The sequence below is a fragment of the Cucumis melo genome, chromosome 5 (assembly GCF_025177605.1).
Source record: "Cucumis melo cultivar AY chromosome 5, USDA_Cmelo_AY_1.0, whole genome shotgun sequence".
Lineage (NCBI taxonomy): Eukaryota > Viridiplantae > Streptophyta > Magnoliopsida > Cucurbitales > Cucurbitaceae > Cucumis > Cucumis melo.
Window position 1 is genome coordinate 25,133,724 of NC_066861.1, and position 21,970 is coordinate 25,155,693.

Sequence of the window (21,970 nt, forward strand, 5' to 3'; positions counted from 1 at the left end):
TAATCCTAATAAATTTTAAATTTGAAGAAACGATAAAATTAATAACTTTTAATAATCAAATAAAAAAAAATTATTAATAACCAATAAATAAAACAAATTATATAAGATACTAAAATACCTCAACCCAATTTTTTGAAAAATCAAAGTTAAGTTAATCACAAAATCAAATGATAAACACTAAATCCACAAAAACTACCCGTTGCTCAATCCAATTGTTAAAAAATATGTGGAAATTTATTCAAAACATTTTATTTGAATGGAATAAATTTATCACATTTCATGAACTCATAATTTATTTAATATAACATATATATAAACCAATCACTAATAAGGTAACTACTTTTATGGTAAAATGATGATCATCGATTTAGATTACCAAAACTATCCCTCCTAATTTGCAAAAAGGATTTAGAAAACCCACTAAAATTAACTTAAAATTCAAATTTGATACATGAAGATCCATAGAAAGACCTCAATACAAATGGTTCTTATTTCTTTGACACCAAAAAAATTCGTCATCAATTCCACTAACCGAACAAATTCCGCTACAATCCACATGTACTAATCTAATTCTTTTGAGTTTTGAATTTTTATACGACATTCTATACTAAAAACAAAAAAAAACACGTTCACTTGTAATTTCTTCACTCAAATCTGAAATCCCCATTAAAAGTTACTCAAAATCTCAAAAGGAAAAAAAGAAAAAAAATCAAGAATGATCTTCATCATCATTAGGTGTAAAAGATGAATGAACAATCCTATTGTTGTTCTTCCCCATCAGCCATTGTAATGTTCTTCTCACAAACGACGGCCTATTCTCAACAATTTCCAAACTGCTTCTTCTCTGATTCTCTTCATCCATCGTTCCCATCCCATTTTCCGATCTGGGTCGGTTCCGATTCGCCGGAAAATGAAACGAAAACGCCCTTCTAGTCAAATCCATTACCGGCAATCTGTCACCGGTGCCGGCTACCTTCTCTTCACAGCTGTCTTTCGAGTTCCCATGGCGGAAACTCTCAACTCTTCCACTCAATTCCTCAAAATTAAAATCTCGTCTAGATTCGCAATCGCATTCCGATATAGCTGCTCTGCTCCCGAGCATCAATGGCAGATCCTTCTTCTTCCTCACCGGTTTCCTCACCGCCGGTGTCCTGATGGGAACTTGTAGAGACGAATTTTCATCCATTACATAACCAAATGATCCCATTGAAAAACACCTCCTCGAACCAACATTGCCATTATTACTACTTCCTTCTCCATTACACTCCAAATTCTTGAACTTCCCCAATTTAATCGGAACCACGGTCTCTGCTCCCGTTGCCGGAGGTTCCTCTGTTTTCAATTCAGTAAAATCCGACACATCCCCAAGAAAACCAAGAAACGAACCGGTGTGAACTTCACCAATTTCTCTCGAACTATTACTTGCAGATTCAAGAACCCCAACAATTGGAGACGAGAATCCGCCACTAATGGCAGCGAAATCAGAAACCAAGCTCGCACGACAGAGAGGACAAGTAGAATGTGTCAAAAGCCAAGTATCTATGCAATCCATATGAAAAGCATGGCTGCATTTCGTCAACAGTCGAAGCTTATCATTAGGCTGAAATTCACAGAGACAAACGGAGCAATCAAATGGGTCTAATTTCAAGCCGATTATGGCTTTATAAAGAAAAACAGGGAGTGTATCGATGAAGGATTGGTCAACGCCGGCGTCATGGAGGTGAAATAGCTGCCGTAGTTGACCTTGGAAAGCAGAGGCCCCGCCGTCTCCGGCAGTGGAATCTTCTAGGTCAGTTCTGATTTGGGGTTTGTGGAAGAATCGGAGAAGGAGGTGGAGGAGGCCGGAGAAGAAGAAGATAATGGCGAGGATGATTATGGCTAAGAGAATTGTGGGACTTACTTCGCTGTCTAAATTAAAACCACCGTCGGATTGGGTCTCAGGTGACGGCGGTGGAAGAGAAAGGTTAGAAATGGGTTGAGAGGGAGTAGCCATGGATGTAAGTTAGAAGGTAGAGAAAGAAAATGGAATTTAAAAATATTAGGTTTGAAGAAGAAGAAAGAAGGGAAATAAATGGAGACAGAATGACAGATAACAACAAATAGATCAATCATGGAAATAAAATTAAAAGAAAATCAAATAATACCACAAAAAAAAATCTTGCTTAATTACACCTTTTGATTTTATTTTATATATACACACACACACACACACACACACACTTGAATCTTGATTTTAATTAAGGTTGTGTGTTTTTAAAACTTGGCTTTCTCATCTTTATCCTTTTGAATATAAACTTCTTCAAATTTAAATATGAAATAATTAATAAACTTTTTTCCCCTTATGGCTTGTGGGTTTGATTCAATAACAATGGGAATTCACAAGTGGTTAGTGGAATCGTTAATGGAAAACTTGTTGAATTTGATGTTGGGTTATTTGTTAAGCTAAGTTAATCTTATTTTTCATGTGGCGAAAATTCTTAACTCGATTATGGATTGATCTTTTGAATTTTTCTTTGCATAGCACGTGTCTATTTAATTTAATGAAGTGTTTTGTTTCGAGAAAGAAAAGTGCACTTCTGTATTGCTGTATCATGAAATTTATTGTCCCGTGCATAAATTAGTTTCCATCTTAGATTTTCATTAACTTTCGCGACGACAAAGAGCAAAACGTTAAAGATAATAATGAACGAAAAGCCATCAAAACAATAATGTGATCTCCGACAAAATGAATCGTGGAATTTAAATTCAAATTGATTTAAACTTTAGGAAAACCAAAAGTGAAAAATATAAAGATTCAAATGTAAACTTCTAATGGACGAGACATGCTGATTACTGTTGATTTGTACTTATATCGACCTATAATATATAATGTTAATTATTTTTTCCAACCTAAATATGATGTATAATCTAAACCTAAAATGGCAACCTTCTGTCATGAACATGCAATGGAGATATAAAAACAAATGATAATGAATAGAATAGTTTAAACAAAAGAATGAGAACATTTAGTTGACTTTTGATGAACTAACAATACAACGAAGAAATGTGTATGCATCAATACCAATGAAACTACTTACTTACTTTCCAAACATAAGACCAATCTGTCTAGAGACAAACAAATCCTTCAATTTGATTTTGGAAAATGTGAAACCATGTCTTTTTCCTATATTTTAACCTCCCCTCCATGTCACTTTCTTATATGACAACCCAAATTTGGGATAAAAATATATACTTTAGGACCAAATGTAGGGTTGGTCAAATTTTGCTTCTTGTTCTACAATATTGTTCAATAGAGCTTGATAAAGGCCTTTAGTTGTGTGTTTGTGTTGGGAGACATAACACCAACTCTAAAAGGAAGTCTTTGGTTTATATTATATAATATTTTCCTTTCGATCCTCGTATGTATTCACTTGTTTAGGTTTGTTGTGCTTTTAAACATAGAAAAATAAAATAAAATGTTTACAAAATATAGCAAAATATATTGACACATTTCTATAACTTATACACATTTATTAGTATATACAAATATATTCGACAATTTTGTTCTATACTTTCATTTGTTTGTTTTCAAATTAGTATGATAGTTCTAGCGGATAATAGATGATTTCAAATATTATAAAAGGTGGATGGAATTGCTAATGTGACATGATCATGGTATGGGATCAATTTTCTTATATATTAAAGTTAAGTAGTCTTCCTTTTCTTAGTTGTTATAAATAATTAGTTTAAAACTCTTAAACTATAAACTACACTTCTTTTAGTTTAATTAACTCTATTAAGTTTAAACGATTAAGATATATAATACTTTCAAGTCTCCAAAGTTATATTTAAATTTAATACTTTCATATATTGCTAGCTATGTAAGAAAAAAAGTAAAAATTGTTAATGAAAAGTTTATGTAATATATTGTGCATACTTGTTTGGTGGCTCCTAATGCTACTTAATATGTCAACTCAACCAGCAAAAAGGTTTAAATACTTACTTTGGTCTCAAATTTGCATACTTGTGAAATTAATTAGGAAAGTTAATTATATGGTTGTAATTTCTAAATTTTGGAGGGTTGTAATGGTGTTAGGTATACTTTCCATATAATTTAATATGTTCTCACCCAGGCTTACAAAGTATTAAAGTTATTTTATATTTATTGGATCTATATAGTTTTGAAATTTTAAATATATCTTTGAACATGCAGTCTTATAACTAATAGATCGATCTAGTCTTGGTAACGTAAACATTAAATAGATGGAATTTACAGTGAAGTGACTACGATTAGTTTAAGAGTTAAAAACACGAGCTTATTATATTTTTCTAATTAATCTCGTACACTACAAATAAAAGACTAAATAGATATAACTCTTGAGGTTTAAAAATCTTTAAAAAAAAAACAAAGGAAAGAAAACCTTTCAAACTTTCAAAGTATAAGTACACAGAAACCAAATTTATAATTGAAAAAAAAAACCAAAATTATAGTATTTTTAACACTAATTAACTTTTATCAATAATTTAACAATGACTTAAAAGTTCATTTGGAAGTCTCTCTTAACTTACTATATATGACTTCAAACACTTGTCCATATAGAGATGTAATCATGAGGTCAGTGTCAAGTTGTTAGTGAATAATATAGTAAAGAATTAATTATAAAAATGCCTAAAATTATATCTTAGTCCAAAACTTAAGTAAAAAACATTATCCAACAAAACCCTAATAATTAATAATAATTTTAGGTATACAACATATAGTATATTGAAGAAAAAAGAAAAAAAAAAAAAGGTGATGGAGCTTCTTTAATTGTAAATGTGGCTTAAAATGGGCCTTTTAAGTTCAAAATACAAAAAATTAAAAATTGAAAATTAAGAAAATGATATATATGTAATCTCTCTCAAGGTTATATGTTTGTTTTATATGAAAGCAAAGGAATCCATTGGAAAACATTTGGTTGTTTGGTCTATTTTGGATTCTCTCTTCCATCATTTTCTCTTTGTGTATATTATATGCAAAAAGAAACACATATTTTTGTTAAGGTTGTTGAGAAATTAATGATTTGTTCTGTAGTTCTCTATATAGGGTTTCAAAATATAGTCTTGCATTTTATACCTATAGAGAAATTTTTGGTTTCCTTTTGGTTTATTTTATCACTTGCCATAGGGAGTATAAGGCATTATGTGTTGTTATATATGGTGATATATTTGTAAAACATGGAAAGATATATATATTTCTATATTAAGAGATATTGAGGGATCTTTTGTTATTAATAGGAAAATAGAATTTAACCTTATTTACTTTTCTTATAATATATCATTTCTAATAAGATAGGAGGGCCACTAGTTACACAATTTGGATTGCGATAGTTGCGAGTAATCTATCATGTTTTCAATCTCAATTTTTATTTAATATTCTAAAGAGTTTTATTTCAATAATAGTTTTTGTCGAAGATTTTGTCTAAAAGATATTATGAGATTATTTTTTTAAAAGATAAGATAATTAAAGGATAAAAAGATTCTCCTTTATTTTAGGAATCTTGCTAATTATTTTTAAGAAATAAGATTTATACATATAGATCTTATATGTATAAATAGGGCTTTCTAAGATAGGGTATGTGCGCCAAAAAATATTAAAAAGAATATTCACAGCCGAAGATTAATGAAGAACTGATTGCAAAAGCTGTAGGAATGAAACAGAAGTATGATCTTATGTCTATAAGATCAGCATGTTGATATTAATGATGAGTAAGGTATACGACATAGTAGTGATTCGAGTGGTCACAGAAAACTTCAGAAAAGGATGAAGATATTGTCGAAGAGATTAACTCATGCATTCAGGGGGAGCCTAAAGTCTGAAGCTATTAAGCATGTTAAATACTCATATAATAGAACAAAGTTCACATGCTATTTCTATGTATTTTGACTGAAAGTGACTCTTAATAAAATTACTCATCAGGACTATGTGCAGCTCTCCAGACGTAGGTATCATTGGCTGAACTGGGTTACCAAAGTTTCTTGTGTTTTTCTCTTCTACTGTCCCTCTAGCTATTATAGCAGTCATTAGCTTTAGTATTAACTGAAGGATTAATTGATTATCTCACATTGTTTTTTCAGTTTTGAAGCATTTATGATATGAACAAAATTTTCTCTAATATAATGGTAAAATAGTTATGAAAAAGGCAAAATGGGAAGAGAAAGTTTCTCCCTATATATATAAAGATATAAATAGAAAGATATATAGAACAACACGTGCTAAATGCGAGATGCATGTGAAAAATTATAGTTTTTCTCCATCGTTATAAAAATGATTGGTTTTATTATTATATTACTAGTTAACTAATAAAACTGATAAAGTTGAATCACTTTCACCTCTAATAATAATCATTATTGTTACTATTATTATTGAAAACATGAGATTCCTGAATATATAATTTAAAAGGAAGCCAATGAGCTAACTATTATGTGATGTATACATAATGAGTAAAGACAACCATGTAGAAAATGACTGCACAAACGAGATAAGCCTAAGCAATGGGAAATGAACCAGGCAAATTTCCCAATAGATTTTGGTGAAAGGAATCCCAGGTCTAAGCGTTGGATGCTGGTGAAGAGTGAATTCTGGGTCTATGCAGCTTGATTCTGGTGAAACGAATTCGCGGTCTAAAAGAGGGAATGGTTCATGTTCTTGGTGGAAAGGAATAAGTAGAGCTAAACGTGTGATTTATGTTTGATGAAATGAGGCGTTGTGAGTCTGTTTATGAAAATGAAAATGAATTTATTTGATTGAATTATATTCCCCAAAAGGATTTCTAAAAGCATCATCACTAAATATTTGACTTATGGTTTAAATTTCCCTTCCCTAGGTATCAGGTGTTGAGGCCAAGTTAAGAAAAACATAAACTTTGGGCTATCAACGCCTTAGTGCCACTTCTTTAGCTAAACACCTAGCTTGTTCGCCTCAACCGTAGCAGCTCGTCTTACCCTTCTTAACTTGACCTTAACACCAGATACCTGAGGAAGGGAAACTTAAACCATATGTCAATAAATACTTAGGGAGTGATGTTTTTAGAAATCCTTTTGGGTAATATAATTCAATCAATAAATTCATTTTCATTTTCATAAACAGGCTCAAAATGCCTCATTTCATAAAACATAAATCACACATTGAGCTCTACTTATTATGTTCCTTTCCACTAAGAACATGAATCATTCTCTCTCTTAGATCGCGAATTCATTTCACCATAATCAAGCTGTATAGACCTAAAATTCACTCTTTGTTGGAAAAGACGTCAAGAGACATGCTGCAACGGAATAATAAGGATCATGATTTACTCTATAACTCTATATGCATCTAAACGATTTAGAAGTTGACATGCATGTACTATGCGATGGACCTAAACGAAGAGCATAAGAGGTAAACAATGAACTTACCTTTTATTGTTCTGAACTTCTTCTTCGATCCAAAGCTTCTTCTTTGCCTAAATATCACGAGCAAGGACAATCACTAAGTTGACCTACTAATCTCAGGACCAAGAATGGAGTTGTGGGACTCGGTTTTGTGAAGTAAAACTTAGAGAGAAAGGAAGAAGATGTATCGTTTATGTGATTTTTTCAGCAAAACATCATCCTCATTCATTCTGTAATGAGAAATGTTTTATATGAAATTTACATGCAAATTGCATGCAAATTATTTCATATAATCTCAACACCTAATTAATCCATTAACTCTTTAATCAAATTAGTGACTTCTAACTTATAATCGACTGCCACATTGCCCACTAACTTTTAGTTAATTAAGTAATTAGTCAAAGGGGTATTTTGGTCATTTGACCAATTAAGTCAAAGTCAAACTTTGACTTTTCTTAGTTAAAAGTCAACTTTTTGATTTTTTACTATTTTTCCCGTCTTGACTAATTCTAACCTTCCGAGTATGAATTCGCATTATTTTTCTAAAATTCAAATCATATTTGAATATAAACCCGGTCAAAGTTTTGTTTCTCAAAGTTAAAAGTCAACAAGTTGACTTTTACAACTTTGACTGTTTCAAAACTTTTCAAGCTTTTAAATATGAATCTATATTCATATTTATTTAAATCATATTTAAACACAAAGCTTAAAGTTTTTTTGTACAGACTTATATCTTATATATTTGTCGATTTCTCTCTCTTTTCTTAATTCGAACAATTCGAGTTACTTCAACATTTTGTTCTTACTTGAATCCATATGAGCTATTAGGGGAACCTAATGGACTTATAGATCATGGGCTCCAATGATTCGAGATTAACTGGCTAAACTCTTTTAGACCAAGCTTAATCAACATTCGTTAACTAAAGAATCATTCCACTAAAGACTCTTAGTTGCACTCCCCTCACTATAGATATATTTCTGTCCATCTGATATAACCATGATGTGTAAGTTGATCATTCACACGTTTGTTCGTAATCTTGGCTGGGTCAAAATATCGTTTTATCCCTGAGATTACATCTTGCTCCTTAAGACCCACAGATCCACTATTGAACAATTGGTTTAAGGTCCAACCTATAAACTTGAATCCTTCTCGAGTCCATGAGAAGGTGGGACCTCTTGTTCAAGACTTGGATTCAGTCCTTAAGGGAACAACCTATCTACTATCCCAGAAATGGGTAGAAGTGAATTTCATCTTGCACCCTATGTCCCTAGCTATCTACTCGATCTTATCCTTGAAATGGGAGGCTTATTGGGCCAGCAATGATGAGCTGCCCTCACCTATGCTGATCTAAGGACACTACCGAATGAACTGAAGTTCATAGTTAGCTCAAGATTAAAATCAAGTTACCTAGGTCATCATAAATGAAATAGTCAGTTTATAGTTTACGGTGTTATAACAAAAAGTGACTATTTCGTGGTTCCAGTCTTATGCAAACCATTTACATAGGATGCCCCTATTTCCATGTCTCTACACGAACGATTCAGGATTATATCGTTTGTACTAACTACGGAGCGGGCCACATCCATAGTATTTATCTAGAATAAGGCGTCCAATCTTATTCATACACTATAGACTATTTGGGCTATTAACTTGAACTTAATCCATGTTTATGTCTCTACATAAAGTTCAAGTGTATTTGACAAACTCAATAAAATAGCCTCGGACCTTCACTTATTGGTTTTAAGATTATAGCATTCAAAAATAAAATTTATTGAATCAAATAACAAAGTACGAGTTTCAGGACACAAATTCCAACACTCTTCACCAACATCCAATGCTTAGAACTAGAATTCCTTTCACCAGAATCTATTAGGGAATTTTCCTGGTTCACTTCCCATTGCTTAGGCTCATCTCATCATGCAGTCATTTTCTACATGGTTGCCTTTACTCATTATGTACACCCCAAATAATAGTTTGCTCATTGATAGGAATAAGACTAATGGTTTACTCACATATAAGTATCACAATCATCAATCAAGAAACATTAGTTTTCTCTTTTCAAATAACAACATCAACATCAACAATAATATATTCATAAGGCGTTAAACATAAATACAACATAAGACTCGAAAAAAATGCTTTCAAAATACTTATTTTTGTTATAAAAGTAACTCACAAAACTCTTAGTTTCCTTCCAAGAACACCTAATTAACTTCAACTCCTTCTTCTCGCCTAGTGCTTCTCAACAAGCAGCTCAATACTTAGTAAATTTCTCCGAATAACAAAACCTTCTTTTAACCTGATCAGTCATCACTTGGACTCTCTTAGCTCACCGCCTCCTACTTACACTTTACACGCGTTAGCTTCTAACTCATCAGACCATGCATCCAACTTGAGCTTAACATGCATATAGCCAACTGTCAACTTAAGATTAAACATTTTCTTGAAATGCTAAACTTACCTTCTTGAAATGCTAAACTCTTCCTCGTCTGGTATCAACTCACGTTACAACATTAAAACACCTAACTCTTATCGTTGAACGCATACTTCTTCCTCACCAACTAGTCTTATTGCGTCACCTAGCTTCCACACGATTTAACCTCAAACGAATATATACTTCTTCTCAAAACGCCTCTTCTTTACTCTTAGTCAAAATAATTCTTTTTAATTAAAATTTTCCCCTAACAGAACTCTTCTATTTCGGAGTTGGGCCTCACAATATTAATATAGGAATAAGGATAATTGAAAATGAAAAAAGAAATTAGTGAAACATAAGAATTAGACAATTTTGATAATAATCACCATATCCATTATTAATTATGAATCATAAAATTTGTAGCAATTTACTCAAATGAAATAGTTAAAGCATTAAATTCAATTTGAGAAGTTTTGAGATGTTAAACTTGGTAAGTTTTTTTTTTAATAACAATTACCATTTTTTGTTATTAAATGAAATATATATTTTTTAAATGTCAAAAAAAAATTGCCAAAAATAGGTTAAAAAAGGAGGGTTAAATGACTTTTGGGATAGTTTTTGAAAATGAAGAGTTTCAGAACAATTTAGGTGTGAATGGACCAAAATTCCCTTCATTAAATTTCTCTTTCTCTTTCCCTTTCCCTTCTCTTCCACGTAAAAGCTTTCACTTTCGCTTTCCCTTCTCTTTCGCATAGAGTTGTTTCCCTTTCCCTTTTCTTTCGCGTAGAACACCTGAAGTAAAAAAAAATCGCCTTTTGTTGGCTTTTGAAATTTCCCGCTTTACTCCTACACTCTGCTCCTCGAAGATACTTCGATCGTTCGTTGCTTGCCATTTGTCGGTCCTCCATTGCATTTCTTCACTTTTCCTTTTCAGACCATTCAATCAACTTTGAGCGTTTTCTCTTATTTCAGTGAGTTTTATCTCTAACACATTTTCAATTTATTTGCTGTAAATGTTTGGTTTAGGTATTTGTTGTGAGTTTCATCTATCTGGTTTAGGCTTTTTTGGAATCGACTTATTTGCTGGTAATTAGTTTAGTCAAAGTTTGGTTTAGGTTCTTAGAAAGTTAAATGGGTAGTGAAATGAATTGAAGTTAAATATAGTTACATTTTGCTCCTTTTTCTTTGGATCCCTTCTTTAAATCTGAATTGGCTACCTCTTAGAAGTGCAATTGAAGCTCCTTTATTCAGCAGTGAGTTTTTTTTATCTATATTACTTTCTATCTATAGTGTATTGTCTTATATTGTGAGCAATTTTTCATGCCGCTATGGATGCTTCTCAAACCACTCTGGCTTTCACTTTGATCAGTTTCTATCATCTGCACTTTTGTTGGGTTTCTTTATAACTTTGAATTTTGAAATACTATGAATGATGTATTGGTCCATATAGCTCATGAGCATAATAAAAGGTTTAAAAAATTATTCTATTTAATTTGAGGTAGTTTGTTTGTAAGAAGAAAGACATAGATTAAGATTTTAAATAGTTGAATGTGAGTTGATAATTTTAGATTACATGCAAATAAGGATGGACACATTGAGAATTTGGGTTTGAAGAGGTAAGGGAATACAAATAATGAATATGAAGAAGTGTTAGGTCATAAATTGGAGTAAAGGAGAGAGGTGATGATATACATATTGGAAGGGATATGCATTAGTTTGGATTGTTTTGAAAGTTTAATTACATTTTTTAAATGAAGCACTAACTGTTTTTGTCCAAAGTATCCGTTTGTTTTCAACTTTTTTTATGCATTAGTTTGTATTGTTTTTATGCATGTTTAGTAAGTCTCTTAATCCATTTGGAGTGATTCTATGCATGTTTATATGCATTAGTTTGTATTGTACTATGCATGTTTAGTTTGTATTAGCCCCTCATGGTTTATCTCGCACGTATCTCGCACCTTCCAAACTTTCACTATTTATTTTAAAATCAAATTAGTACATCTCCTAATCCATTTAGAGTGATTCTATGCATGTTTAGTAAGTCTCTTAGGCCCTCATGGTTTATCTCGCACGTATCTCGTACACATCTTGCACACATCTCGCACATTCTAAACTTTCACTATTTATTTCGAGATGAAATTGGTACCCCTGCTAATCCATTTGGAGTGATTCTATTGATGTTTAGTAAGTCTCTTAGGCCCTCATAATATCTCGCACGTATCTCGCACATTCCAAACTTTCAATGTTTATTTCGAAATGAAATTGGTACCCCTACTAATCCATTTGGAGTGATTCTATTGATTTTAGTAAGTCTCTTAGGCCCTCATAATATCTCGCATGTATCTCGCACGTATCTCGCGCACATCTCGCATATTCCAAACTTTCACTATTTATTTCGAAATGAAATTGGTACCCTTACTAATCCATTTGGAGTGATTCTATTAATGTTTGTTAAGTCTCTTAGGCCCTCATGGTTTATCTCACATGTCTCTCACACGTATCTCGCACATTCCAAACTTTCACTATTTCTTTCGAAATGAAATTGGTACCCCTGCTAATCCATTTGGAGTGATTCTATTGATGTTTGTTAAGTCTCTTAGGCCCTCATGGTTTATCTTGCATGTATCTCGCACTTATCTCGCACGTATCTCGCACCTTCCAAACTTTCACTATTTATTTTAACTTTCACCATGCTGTTATGACATGTTTAGTATTGTTGTTATGACATGTTTAGTCAGTCTCTTATGCAATTATTATTTCATTTGTTCCTTTTTGTTCAGGCTTCAATTATGACATCGACATCGACTGACGGACCTGTGTATAAGGTTAATCCTTCCCATCCTTGGCCAGTTGTCATTGTCGACTCCATTCCACTACAACGAAATAATAGTGATTGTGACGTATTCACCATTAAGTATTTTGAGTACATAGCTGCTGGTTTTGATTTAGATACATTATGTCAAGAAAACATGTTCTACTTTAGAAGACAATTGACATTTCAATTATGGACCAACACTCCTATGTATTGAACTTTGTTGCGAGATTTGTAGAAGTTGTATATCATGTATGTTGCGAAATATGTATCGATTCTTCTCTATAATGCACAAGTATAGATGCTATATAAATTAGAGAAAACGTAGTTTATGAATAATCAATTAATGACATTCAAATATCATATTTGTTTGCAAAACTACTTGTAGGTACACTACAAGAGACGGGGGTACTCCCGACGTACAAAAACGTCGTCGAAAATGAAAAATACGTCGAGAAAGGATATGTCGACGTATTTCATGGTGTCGGGACAAACGTCGGGAATGCCTCTTCCGACGTTTTTTTCCGACGTCTTTTGTGCGTCGGGACACCCTTTTCCGATGCAATGAAACGTCGAGAATTCCTTTTTATAATTTTTTAATATTTAATTTCTAATTTTTTTTCCTAAAATATTTTGCTCAAACATTCACAACGACGTTCAGATTGCTCAAATATTTTTCCCGACGTTTTGGATTAAATTAAAATAAATTCAATATAAATTAAGAAATTAAGAAATACAAAAAAAAATTAAAAATAATTTAAGATTAATAATACGAATTAAGTTCACAAAATATTAGTAAGTTTAATATAAAAAATATAGTTCTCATAATACAAGAAAACACAAACATAACAAAAAGTCTCTCAACGAGGTACGTACGCGTCCTTCTACACCTTCTGTCCTAAAATGATGTAACAGTAACTAAGTTTAGTACATATATCCATATGTTCACTGTATACTATCATTGAAAAATTTAAGAATAATGGAGACATATATACATACCGCAGAGCTAGGGATCATGTGGTGGTCTCTGTTGTGCACGAGTGAATTCTTCTATCAGCTTTTGCAGTCGTTCCACTTGTGAAGCTAACGCTTGGTGATTTCTATCTTGTACTTCAATCCGTTCCAAAGCTTTATTAAGTTTAGCTTGTAATTCAATCTCTTTTTGTGTGGACTGCAAACAAGATGTCGACGAACTGCTCGCACTCGTCGTCCTGCGGGCCTTCCGCTTGGGTCTCGAACCAAGTTCTTTTGAGTAGCCTGGTTGTCTACCCAACACCTGATCGCATATCTCATCCTCAGAGAGTGGCTGACTACCTTTTAGGGTAGGCTGGGATTGGAGTTCCAGCATTTAATTTTGCAACAAATTTAAAAACTATGTTAGGTAAAGCACAAAAATATATAATGAAAGAGGATAATTAATGAGGGCATAACTTACATGCGCATCCTCTACGGCCTGCGACACAAATGTCCCAGCTCGAACGTGTGTTTCCCCAAACAACTATACACGATCGACCAACTCCCCTTTTCTTTCAACGAGCTTGTACCGTCGTTGTAGAAACAACTTGGACCTTCTACTATGATTGTAAGGCTGCTTCTGTCTAGCAGCCTTGTTCGTTTGTGATTGCTCCTGCATGAAAACAATTATATTGTTTATTTCTTATACATATTAAAACTTGTTATCATAATTAATCATGACAAATAGCTAGAATGCACGACTCATATAGTAGTCGCAGAGGAAGTGCACATCCTCATGACGTCCAACCAATGCGTTTAGTGGGTTGGCACGAGCCTCCTCCGGATTGCTGTACTTTTTGAAATGTCTGTGATAGTCGGCCCGGAACTCTTTAAAGGTCGTGAGCGTCTAATGCTCAACAAACCTATTCACTGCTTGGCCATTGAAATCAAGCACAGACAATCGCTACACATTACAAACATAACACATTTGATTGGTTAAAGTTAAATGTGTAGTGCACTTAATTACCTGGAGGTCGCCCTTGACGACCTCAATGTATTCTCTCCCAACGTCTACCCACTTAAGATAGCGGACGAGAAATGTCTTTCGCACACACATGCCTATCGTCTGGCTGAAGCAAACAGCGTGTGGGGAAATAGGCTTCTCCATTCCAGGAGAGATCGTCATCGAAATGCGCCCGTTTATTGCAACGTGGTGCTCTAACTCCAAAAGTCAAGACTGCGCACGTCTTCTAGGAGTCGGAGTCGGAGTCGCAGGTTGTTGAGAAGAAGACCCTGCTCAATAAATCGATAATAACATATAATGTTAGAAAAAGAACATGAAATAATCATAAGTTAAAATGAAGAAAATTCTTAGACTCACCCGTATTGTCGCCCACAGATGACGACCCTCCCGCGATGTTATCTAAATCGTCCTCAAACTCGAGGAACATAGCGTCCATCTCCATAAAATTATTACGTGGATATTACGATGACATAATGGTTGTGGACATAGAAAACAAACATTCAATAAGCAAATACCATAGCTGCAGGATAGCCAACACAACCTAATTATTAACAACAAAGTACTTCAAAATCTTCGCATCCTACCAACCCATTCAAACTACAGAGGTTACCATAACTGAAGGATAGTCATCTCAAGTCAACAACAAAAATATTCAACACAAACAAGCTACCATAACTACAGAATAGCCAAAATAAATCTTAGCACACATATTACATTTTCAATTCAAAACATAAACCCCCTTAAATTTGAATGAAACCATAACCCACTACAAAAATTTCAATTTAACTATAACCCCCCCCCCCCAAATTCAATTTTCAATTTAACTATAAACCCCCCCCCCCCCCCCCCAATTCAATTTTCGATTTAACCCTAAACCATTCAAATTTTAATTTAACTATAAACCCCCAATTCAATTTTGAATTTAACTATAAACCCTAAATCCTTCAAATTTAAATTCAATCACAAATTACACATGTTCTATACAAAAATACATTTAACAAACAAAAATCTATTCCAAAAGAAAATCTTAAAATAGTTCTCCTAAAAAAACCCTAAAACATAAATTTAAACTAAACAAACTTTATATTTAAACTTACCTAAGGTGGCAGATGGCGGCGGAACGATGAGGGACGGCAACGACGACGGAACGAACGGTGAAGCCTCGACGTTTCTCTCTTCTCCCTTTCCCTTTCGGTTTTAGCTTTGTAAAAAATAGAACTGAATCGTTTATAAAGGGGATTTCCCAACGCAGTCGTGCGACATCGAGAAATCTCCAAAAAGGCATCGGGAATAATGGTATTCCCGATGTTCATTAAAAGGGTTTCCCGACGCGCTATGGTGTGTCGGGAAAACCCCTTATGCCCGACGTCGTTTCTGACGCACTCTGCATGGCGTCGATAATAAGGTGTATTTTTAATTTAATTTGGCCTATTCCCGACACCGCTTGGCCGATGCGTGCTTGACGCGTCGGGAATACCCTTTTTTCCCGACGCCTCTCCCAACACAATGTGCATGGCATCGGAAATACCCTTATACTCGACGTTCTTTGTGCCGACATCTTTTTTGGCATCGGAAAACCCTTGTTTTATTGTAGTGGTAAACGATCACTTAATATTTTTTATGTTTATTAAGAAGATCATTTAGACTTTACTAAATGATCGCTTAAAGATATATGCATGATCTTTTACATTAGTGTGATACATATAAACGATCGCTTAATATTCTTCACTTGAACGTTTAGGAAATCGCTTAATATTCTTTTAGATATTAGTGTGGTTTATATAAACGATCGCTTAATATTTTTATGTTTATTAAGAATATCGTTTAGACTTTACTAAACGATCTCTTAAAGATATATGCATGATCTTTTACATTAGTGTGATACACATAAACGATCGCTTAATATTCTTCATCTGTACGTTTAGGAAATCGCTTAATATTTTTTTAGATATCAGTGTGCTTTATATAAACGATCACTTAATTAAGTCAAAACGATCTTTTAAATATGTATATACGATCATGAAAGCAACTATGTAGCAAAGAATTAAAAAAATATGTAAATTAAAGCAGCTGAGTAGCAAAGAATTAAAAAATATATAAATTAAAGAATTACAAACTAAATGAACAATCGTATGAAATATATAAACGATCGTTTAATACAATTAAACGGTCGTTTAATTATTTTAAACGATCGTTTTGTTACATTAAACAATCGTTTAATTACGTTAAACGATCGTTTAGTTATATTTAAACGATCGTGAAACCAGTTTGTATATTAAACAAATTAAAACCTGTGTTAATACATGTGTTTTTTGTGTTCCTAAATAAATAAAGTAGTTGTTATTTCCGTCTTCTTCATCTATCTGGAAGCACATAAAGTAAGAATGTTCGAATACATCATTACGAAAACACATCCAGACAGATAAATAACAAACTAAAAGAAAAGAACATTCATTAATTAGTGTAATAATTAGTACATTGGTAGAGAAATTTCTAATCTTGTATGCTCGACTTCTCGGTATATGAAATTGGATTGGTACACGTGAATCTGTTGTGACCTATTTCTTTACATCGACCATACTTATGCAATTTCGGAGCTTCGCCAACACTTGGAATCCTCTTTTTCTTCAGTCGACCAACTCTTTTGACTACTTTCGGAGGTAAAATAATCATATGTACATAGTCTTCGCTTATTTTCCAATCTGACTGATTCCCAACTGGATAGACAGCCTCCGCATATGCTACCAACAAACATTCATTAGTGTAATAATTAGCACATAAACTATAAACATTTATATTGTTGTAGCAATGACATGTGAGCATGGTGTCGCCACGTACCCGAGATGACACGGAGCGACCGACGTCCTTAAGAAGGGTTCAATTTTAAAAACGAAAAAAGAGGAGTCGCCACCAATCTTTTTTACGGTGTGATTAGACACTGAAATAAAGTAAATCATTATAAACAAAATAAAAACTAGTCTACGAAAAAAATAAAGTTGAGTTCGGGAGTCATTTGTGTATGGAGAAGGTGTTAGCACCCCGTAACACCCGTTTTAGAAAACAGTGGCCAAATTTAATGTCTTGAATAAAATTCATTTTTTAAAAGAACTATGTCTTATTCATTGCTCACTACTCCAATATTTGGTGCAATGATCCCATAAAATAAGTGGGATACACCCATTAATTAGACTATATTGAGGAAAAATTTCTCACCTTGAGAGAATGAGAAATTATTACAATTTCTCAAATTCTATCATAGGCTAGTCTTCGAATAAAGTTTTTTTTTAAACATTGATTAAATATATTTTCTCTTGGGATCAAATCTCGGACTCCCAAAGATATTGATCCCTCACCTCAAGAATCTAGAAATAACGGACTCCCAGAAATTTCTAAATTCCATCGTAGGATTTTTTTAGCGAAATCGATGTGGGTTATTACAAAAAAGGCTGATTAGGAAACCTTATGAAATATCTATTTAATTTTGAGTTTTAAAACAAATAATTTTAAAGCAAAAAAAAAAAAAAGATTCTAAATGGTTTAAAGAGAAAATTTTTTTAAAAAGATTTCAAAATTAAATACAATTATGGTTAAAAGTATTTAAAAATTTTCAAGAAATTTTTAATGAAAGTCAAATAGAAATAACAAATATACCACACAATAAATTAGGCAAATAATTTAGGATATCAATGTATAAATATAACGATAGTAATAAAAAATAAGTTAAAAGGAAAGGAAAAGAAAAGATACATAATAATGATAAATAAAATAAGAGAAAAAATGAAAAAAAAACTAAATGAAATAATAAACAAATAAACATGTAAAAAATGAAATTAAATATATAAGTCAAGAAAAGAGGACATAGTAGGTTAAAAAGTAAAAATATTTATGAAATGATATAATAATAATGATAATAATAATAAAAATAATAAAAAGTTAAACAAATCATAAATATAAAAAAGAACTAAATAAATAAAGAAAGAAAAGTTATATATATAAAATTAAAAAAGAAAAAAACAAAATGGCAGAAAGGAATATGTATATAAAATAATAATTAAAATATAATGATAAATAGGTAACTGAATAAATTAAAATAAAAGGAAAAAAAAACATAGGGGTGGCCGCAGCAACCTTGCCGCTACCCTAAAAGAAGAAAAAAAGTAATATATATATATATAATAAATATGGTGATGATAATAATAATAATATAAGATTTTTTTGCTTCTAACTTTTTTTTTTTCTCTATTTTTTAGAGAGAAGAAAAATGTTAAAAGACTTTTTTTTAGCATAATGATAAAAAGGTAGCAAAAAGAAAAAAGAAATTTTCCTTATACATTTTTTTCTTTCTCTCTATGCTTAAAAAGAGAAGAACAAAAATAAGGATTACATACCGAAAAAAATTATTTGTTGTATGAGGTGCGGATCATTGGGAGTAAACCCTACCTAATGCAACCTTCAACTAAGTTTTTCCTTCCTTATGGGATTAGAATTAGGGTAAAAAAAAAGACAATATGAAAATAAAAATAAAAACAATAAAGCGAAAAAGCTAATGACCCACCTTTTTGCAGAGGAATACGTTTCTTCAAATTCTCTCTAAACACTTTTTTTTTTTTGTAGAGATTCACATTTTTTCCCGTAGAGATTCTCTCTAAAACAATTTTTTTCCGTAGAGATTCTCTCTAAAGCCCTTTTTTCTTCTCAAAAATTTCTCTAAAACAATTTCTTCCCCTTTTCCAAATGACAAATGATCTTATTTATAGACTCAGGGTGTGCCACAAATTAGGAAATTAATTTAATAAGTATAAAATCAAATTAGATATTATGTAATTTTATTAATTTTTTTTTCTAAAATAGTAAAAATATAATATTGAAAGATTTTGTCCAAAATAAATTTTTTGCTTTTTTTTCCTAAAGTGATAAAGATAAATCAAACATGGTATTAAAAGAATTTTGTATAAAATTAATTATTTTGCTTTTCCTAACATTATAAATCAAAAGAGATTTTGTATATATAAATTAATTTGTTTTTTTCCTAAGGTGATAAGTCAAAAATGATTTGAATTTATTTTGAAATAATAGATATTCTCATTAATGACTTTATTTTCCATTTTAATAAAAAGATTAAAAAACATAAGATTTCATATTATTACAAAAAAAATTTACCTTTTTCTTTTTTTACCAAAATAAATGAATAAAATATCTTAACCATTGCTACAATTAATAATTTAAAGAATAAAAAAAATGTAGGATAAAATTAGGTGGCTACACATGGTAGTTGCTCAGCTTGAAACTCCTTGCAAGTGCACTCTTGAGTCTGAAGATTTACGACCACCTCCTTATCTAAGTCTTTGACATGAAATTGGTAAAAGTCAATTGGGTTGACCTTCATTGTCAAAGCACCCTAAATCACATAGGCATAAGTATATAATTCATTTGAGATTAAGCATTTGAACTTAAGAACCTACAAGATGCATGCGAGATGTTTGCGAGATGCAAAGAAATAACAAAAATAACTGCGAGATGCAAAGTTTGGAATGTGCGAGATGTGTACGAGATAAAGCATGAGGGCCTAAGAGACTTACTAGACATGTAAAGAATAGCTCTAAATGGATTAGGAGGTGTACCAATTTGATTTTGAAATAAATAGTGAAAGTTTGGAAGGTGCGAGATGCATGCGAGATACGTGCGAGATAAAGCAGAGGGCCTAAGAGACTTACTAAACATGCAAAGAATAGCTCTAAATGGATTAGGAGGTGTACCAATTTGATTTTGAAATAAATAGTCAAAGTTTGGAAGGTGCGAAATGCGTGCGAGATACGTGTGAGATAAAGCATGAGGACCTAAAAGATTTACTAAACATGCAAAGAATCGCTCTAAATGGATTAGGAGGTGTACCAATTTGATTTTAAAACAAATAGTTAAAGTTTGGAAAGTGCAAGATGGGTGCGAGATACGTGCGAGATAAACCATGAGGGCCTAAAAGACTTACTAAACATGCATAAAAACAATTCAAACTAATGCATAAAGTGCAGGTGGGAGAAAGTGATCAAAGAAGAAGCTAGAGTGGTTTGAGAAACATCCATAGCAACATGAAAAATTGTTCACAATATAAGACAATATAGAATAGTATTGTCTCAACTAAATCCATTTAGAATGTAGATAAAAAAAAAACCTATATTTCTTCTATTCCTATTGCTTACTCCTTCTCTATTTGACCCAACTAAATCCTCTACTTCAATTCATTTTTCACTACCCATTGAACTTTCTAAGAACCTAAACCAAACTTTGACTAAACTAATTTACAACAAATAAGTCCATTCCAAAATAGCCTAAACCAAACATTTACAGCAAATAAATTGAAAATGGGTTAGAGATGAAACTCACCAAAATAAGAGAAAATGCTCAAAGTTGATCGAATGGTTCGAAAGGAGGAGCGACAAAATGCACTGGAGGACTGACGAACGGCAAGCGACGAATACCCGGAGTATCTTCGAACAGCACTGGAGTAGAGCAGAGTATCGGAGCAGAGCGATTTTTTTTTTTTTTTACTTCAGGTGTTCTACGCGAAAGAGAAGGGAAAGGGAAAAAAACTCTACGTGAAAGAGAAAGGAAAGCGAAAGCTGAAAGCTTTTACGTGGAAGATAAGGGAAAGGAAAAGAGAAAAAGAAATTTAACAAAAGGCGTTTTTGTCCATTCACACCTAAATTGTCCTAAAACTCTTCATTTTCAAAAACAATCCTAAAAGTCATTTAGCCCTCCTTTTTTAACCTATTTTTGGCAATTTTCCAAAAAAAGAATAGCAAAATTGATAAAATATTTACACTTCATAAAAAAATCTTATCATGACAAGTAGAGTATTGAAACTATTTACAAAATACAACAAAAGATTTAAATAGACTATAGAGAGTCTGATTGATTTTACTATATTTTGTAAATAGTTTAAATATTTTTCTATTTTTAAAAACGTCTCTTGCTAAAGCCATTAATTTTTCACCAAATCGAATGAAATAAATACAAGAAATATTAGTTATGAATACTTTAAAATTATTTCCTATTTCAAAATTTTTAAAATTGTTTCTAAAGTTAAAGAGAATTCGAAGCAAACTAGGTTTTATTACGTTTTCAAAATAAAATTGAAATTACCAACTGTCATGCCAAAACTAGTGTCAAAGTTATTGCTTAAAAGGTTTAAAATGAAAGAGTCAAATTGGAGAACAAAGTTTCTCCTCGTAGCCCCTTGATATATATATATATATTAGTAAAAGACACGTGCATGACACATATAATGCATAACTTTAAATTATAGTAAACACTACATGTATATATTTAAGTTGTGTTAAATTTAAAGGTACGAAATTTAAAATGCAATAGAATTAG

At 32.1% G+C, this 21,970-nt stretch overlaps 1 protein-coding gene across 1 annotated transcript; it reads right to left on the minus strand.

The window, feature by feature from the left end:
- Nucleotides 1–407: 407 nt before the first annotated feature.
- On the minus strand, nucleotides 408–2,059 carry LOC103493377 (RING-H2 finger protein ATL13). Its single transcript, XM_008454095.3, has one exon. It carries the CDS (start codon nucleotides 1,991–1,993, stop codon nucleotides 710–712), a length of 1,284 nt encoding a protein of 427 aa, XP_008452317.1. The 5' UTR covers nucleotides 1,994–2,059; the 3' UTR covers nucleotides 408–709.
- Nucleotides 2,060–21,970: the final 19,911 nt, after the last annotated feature.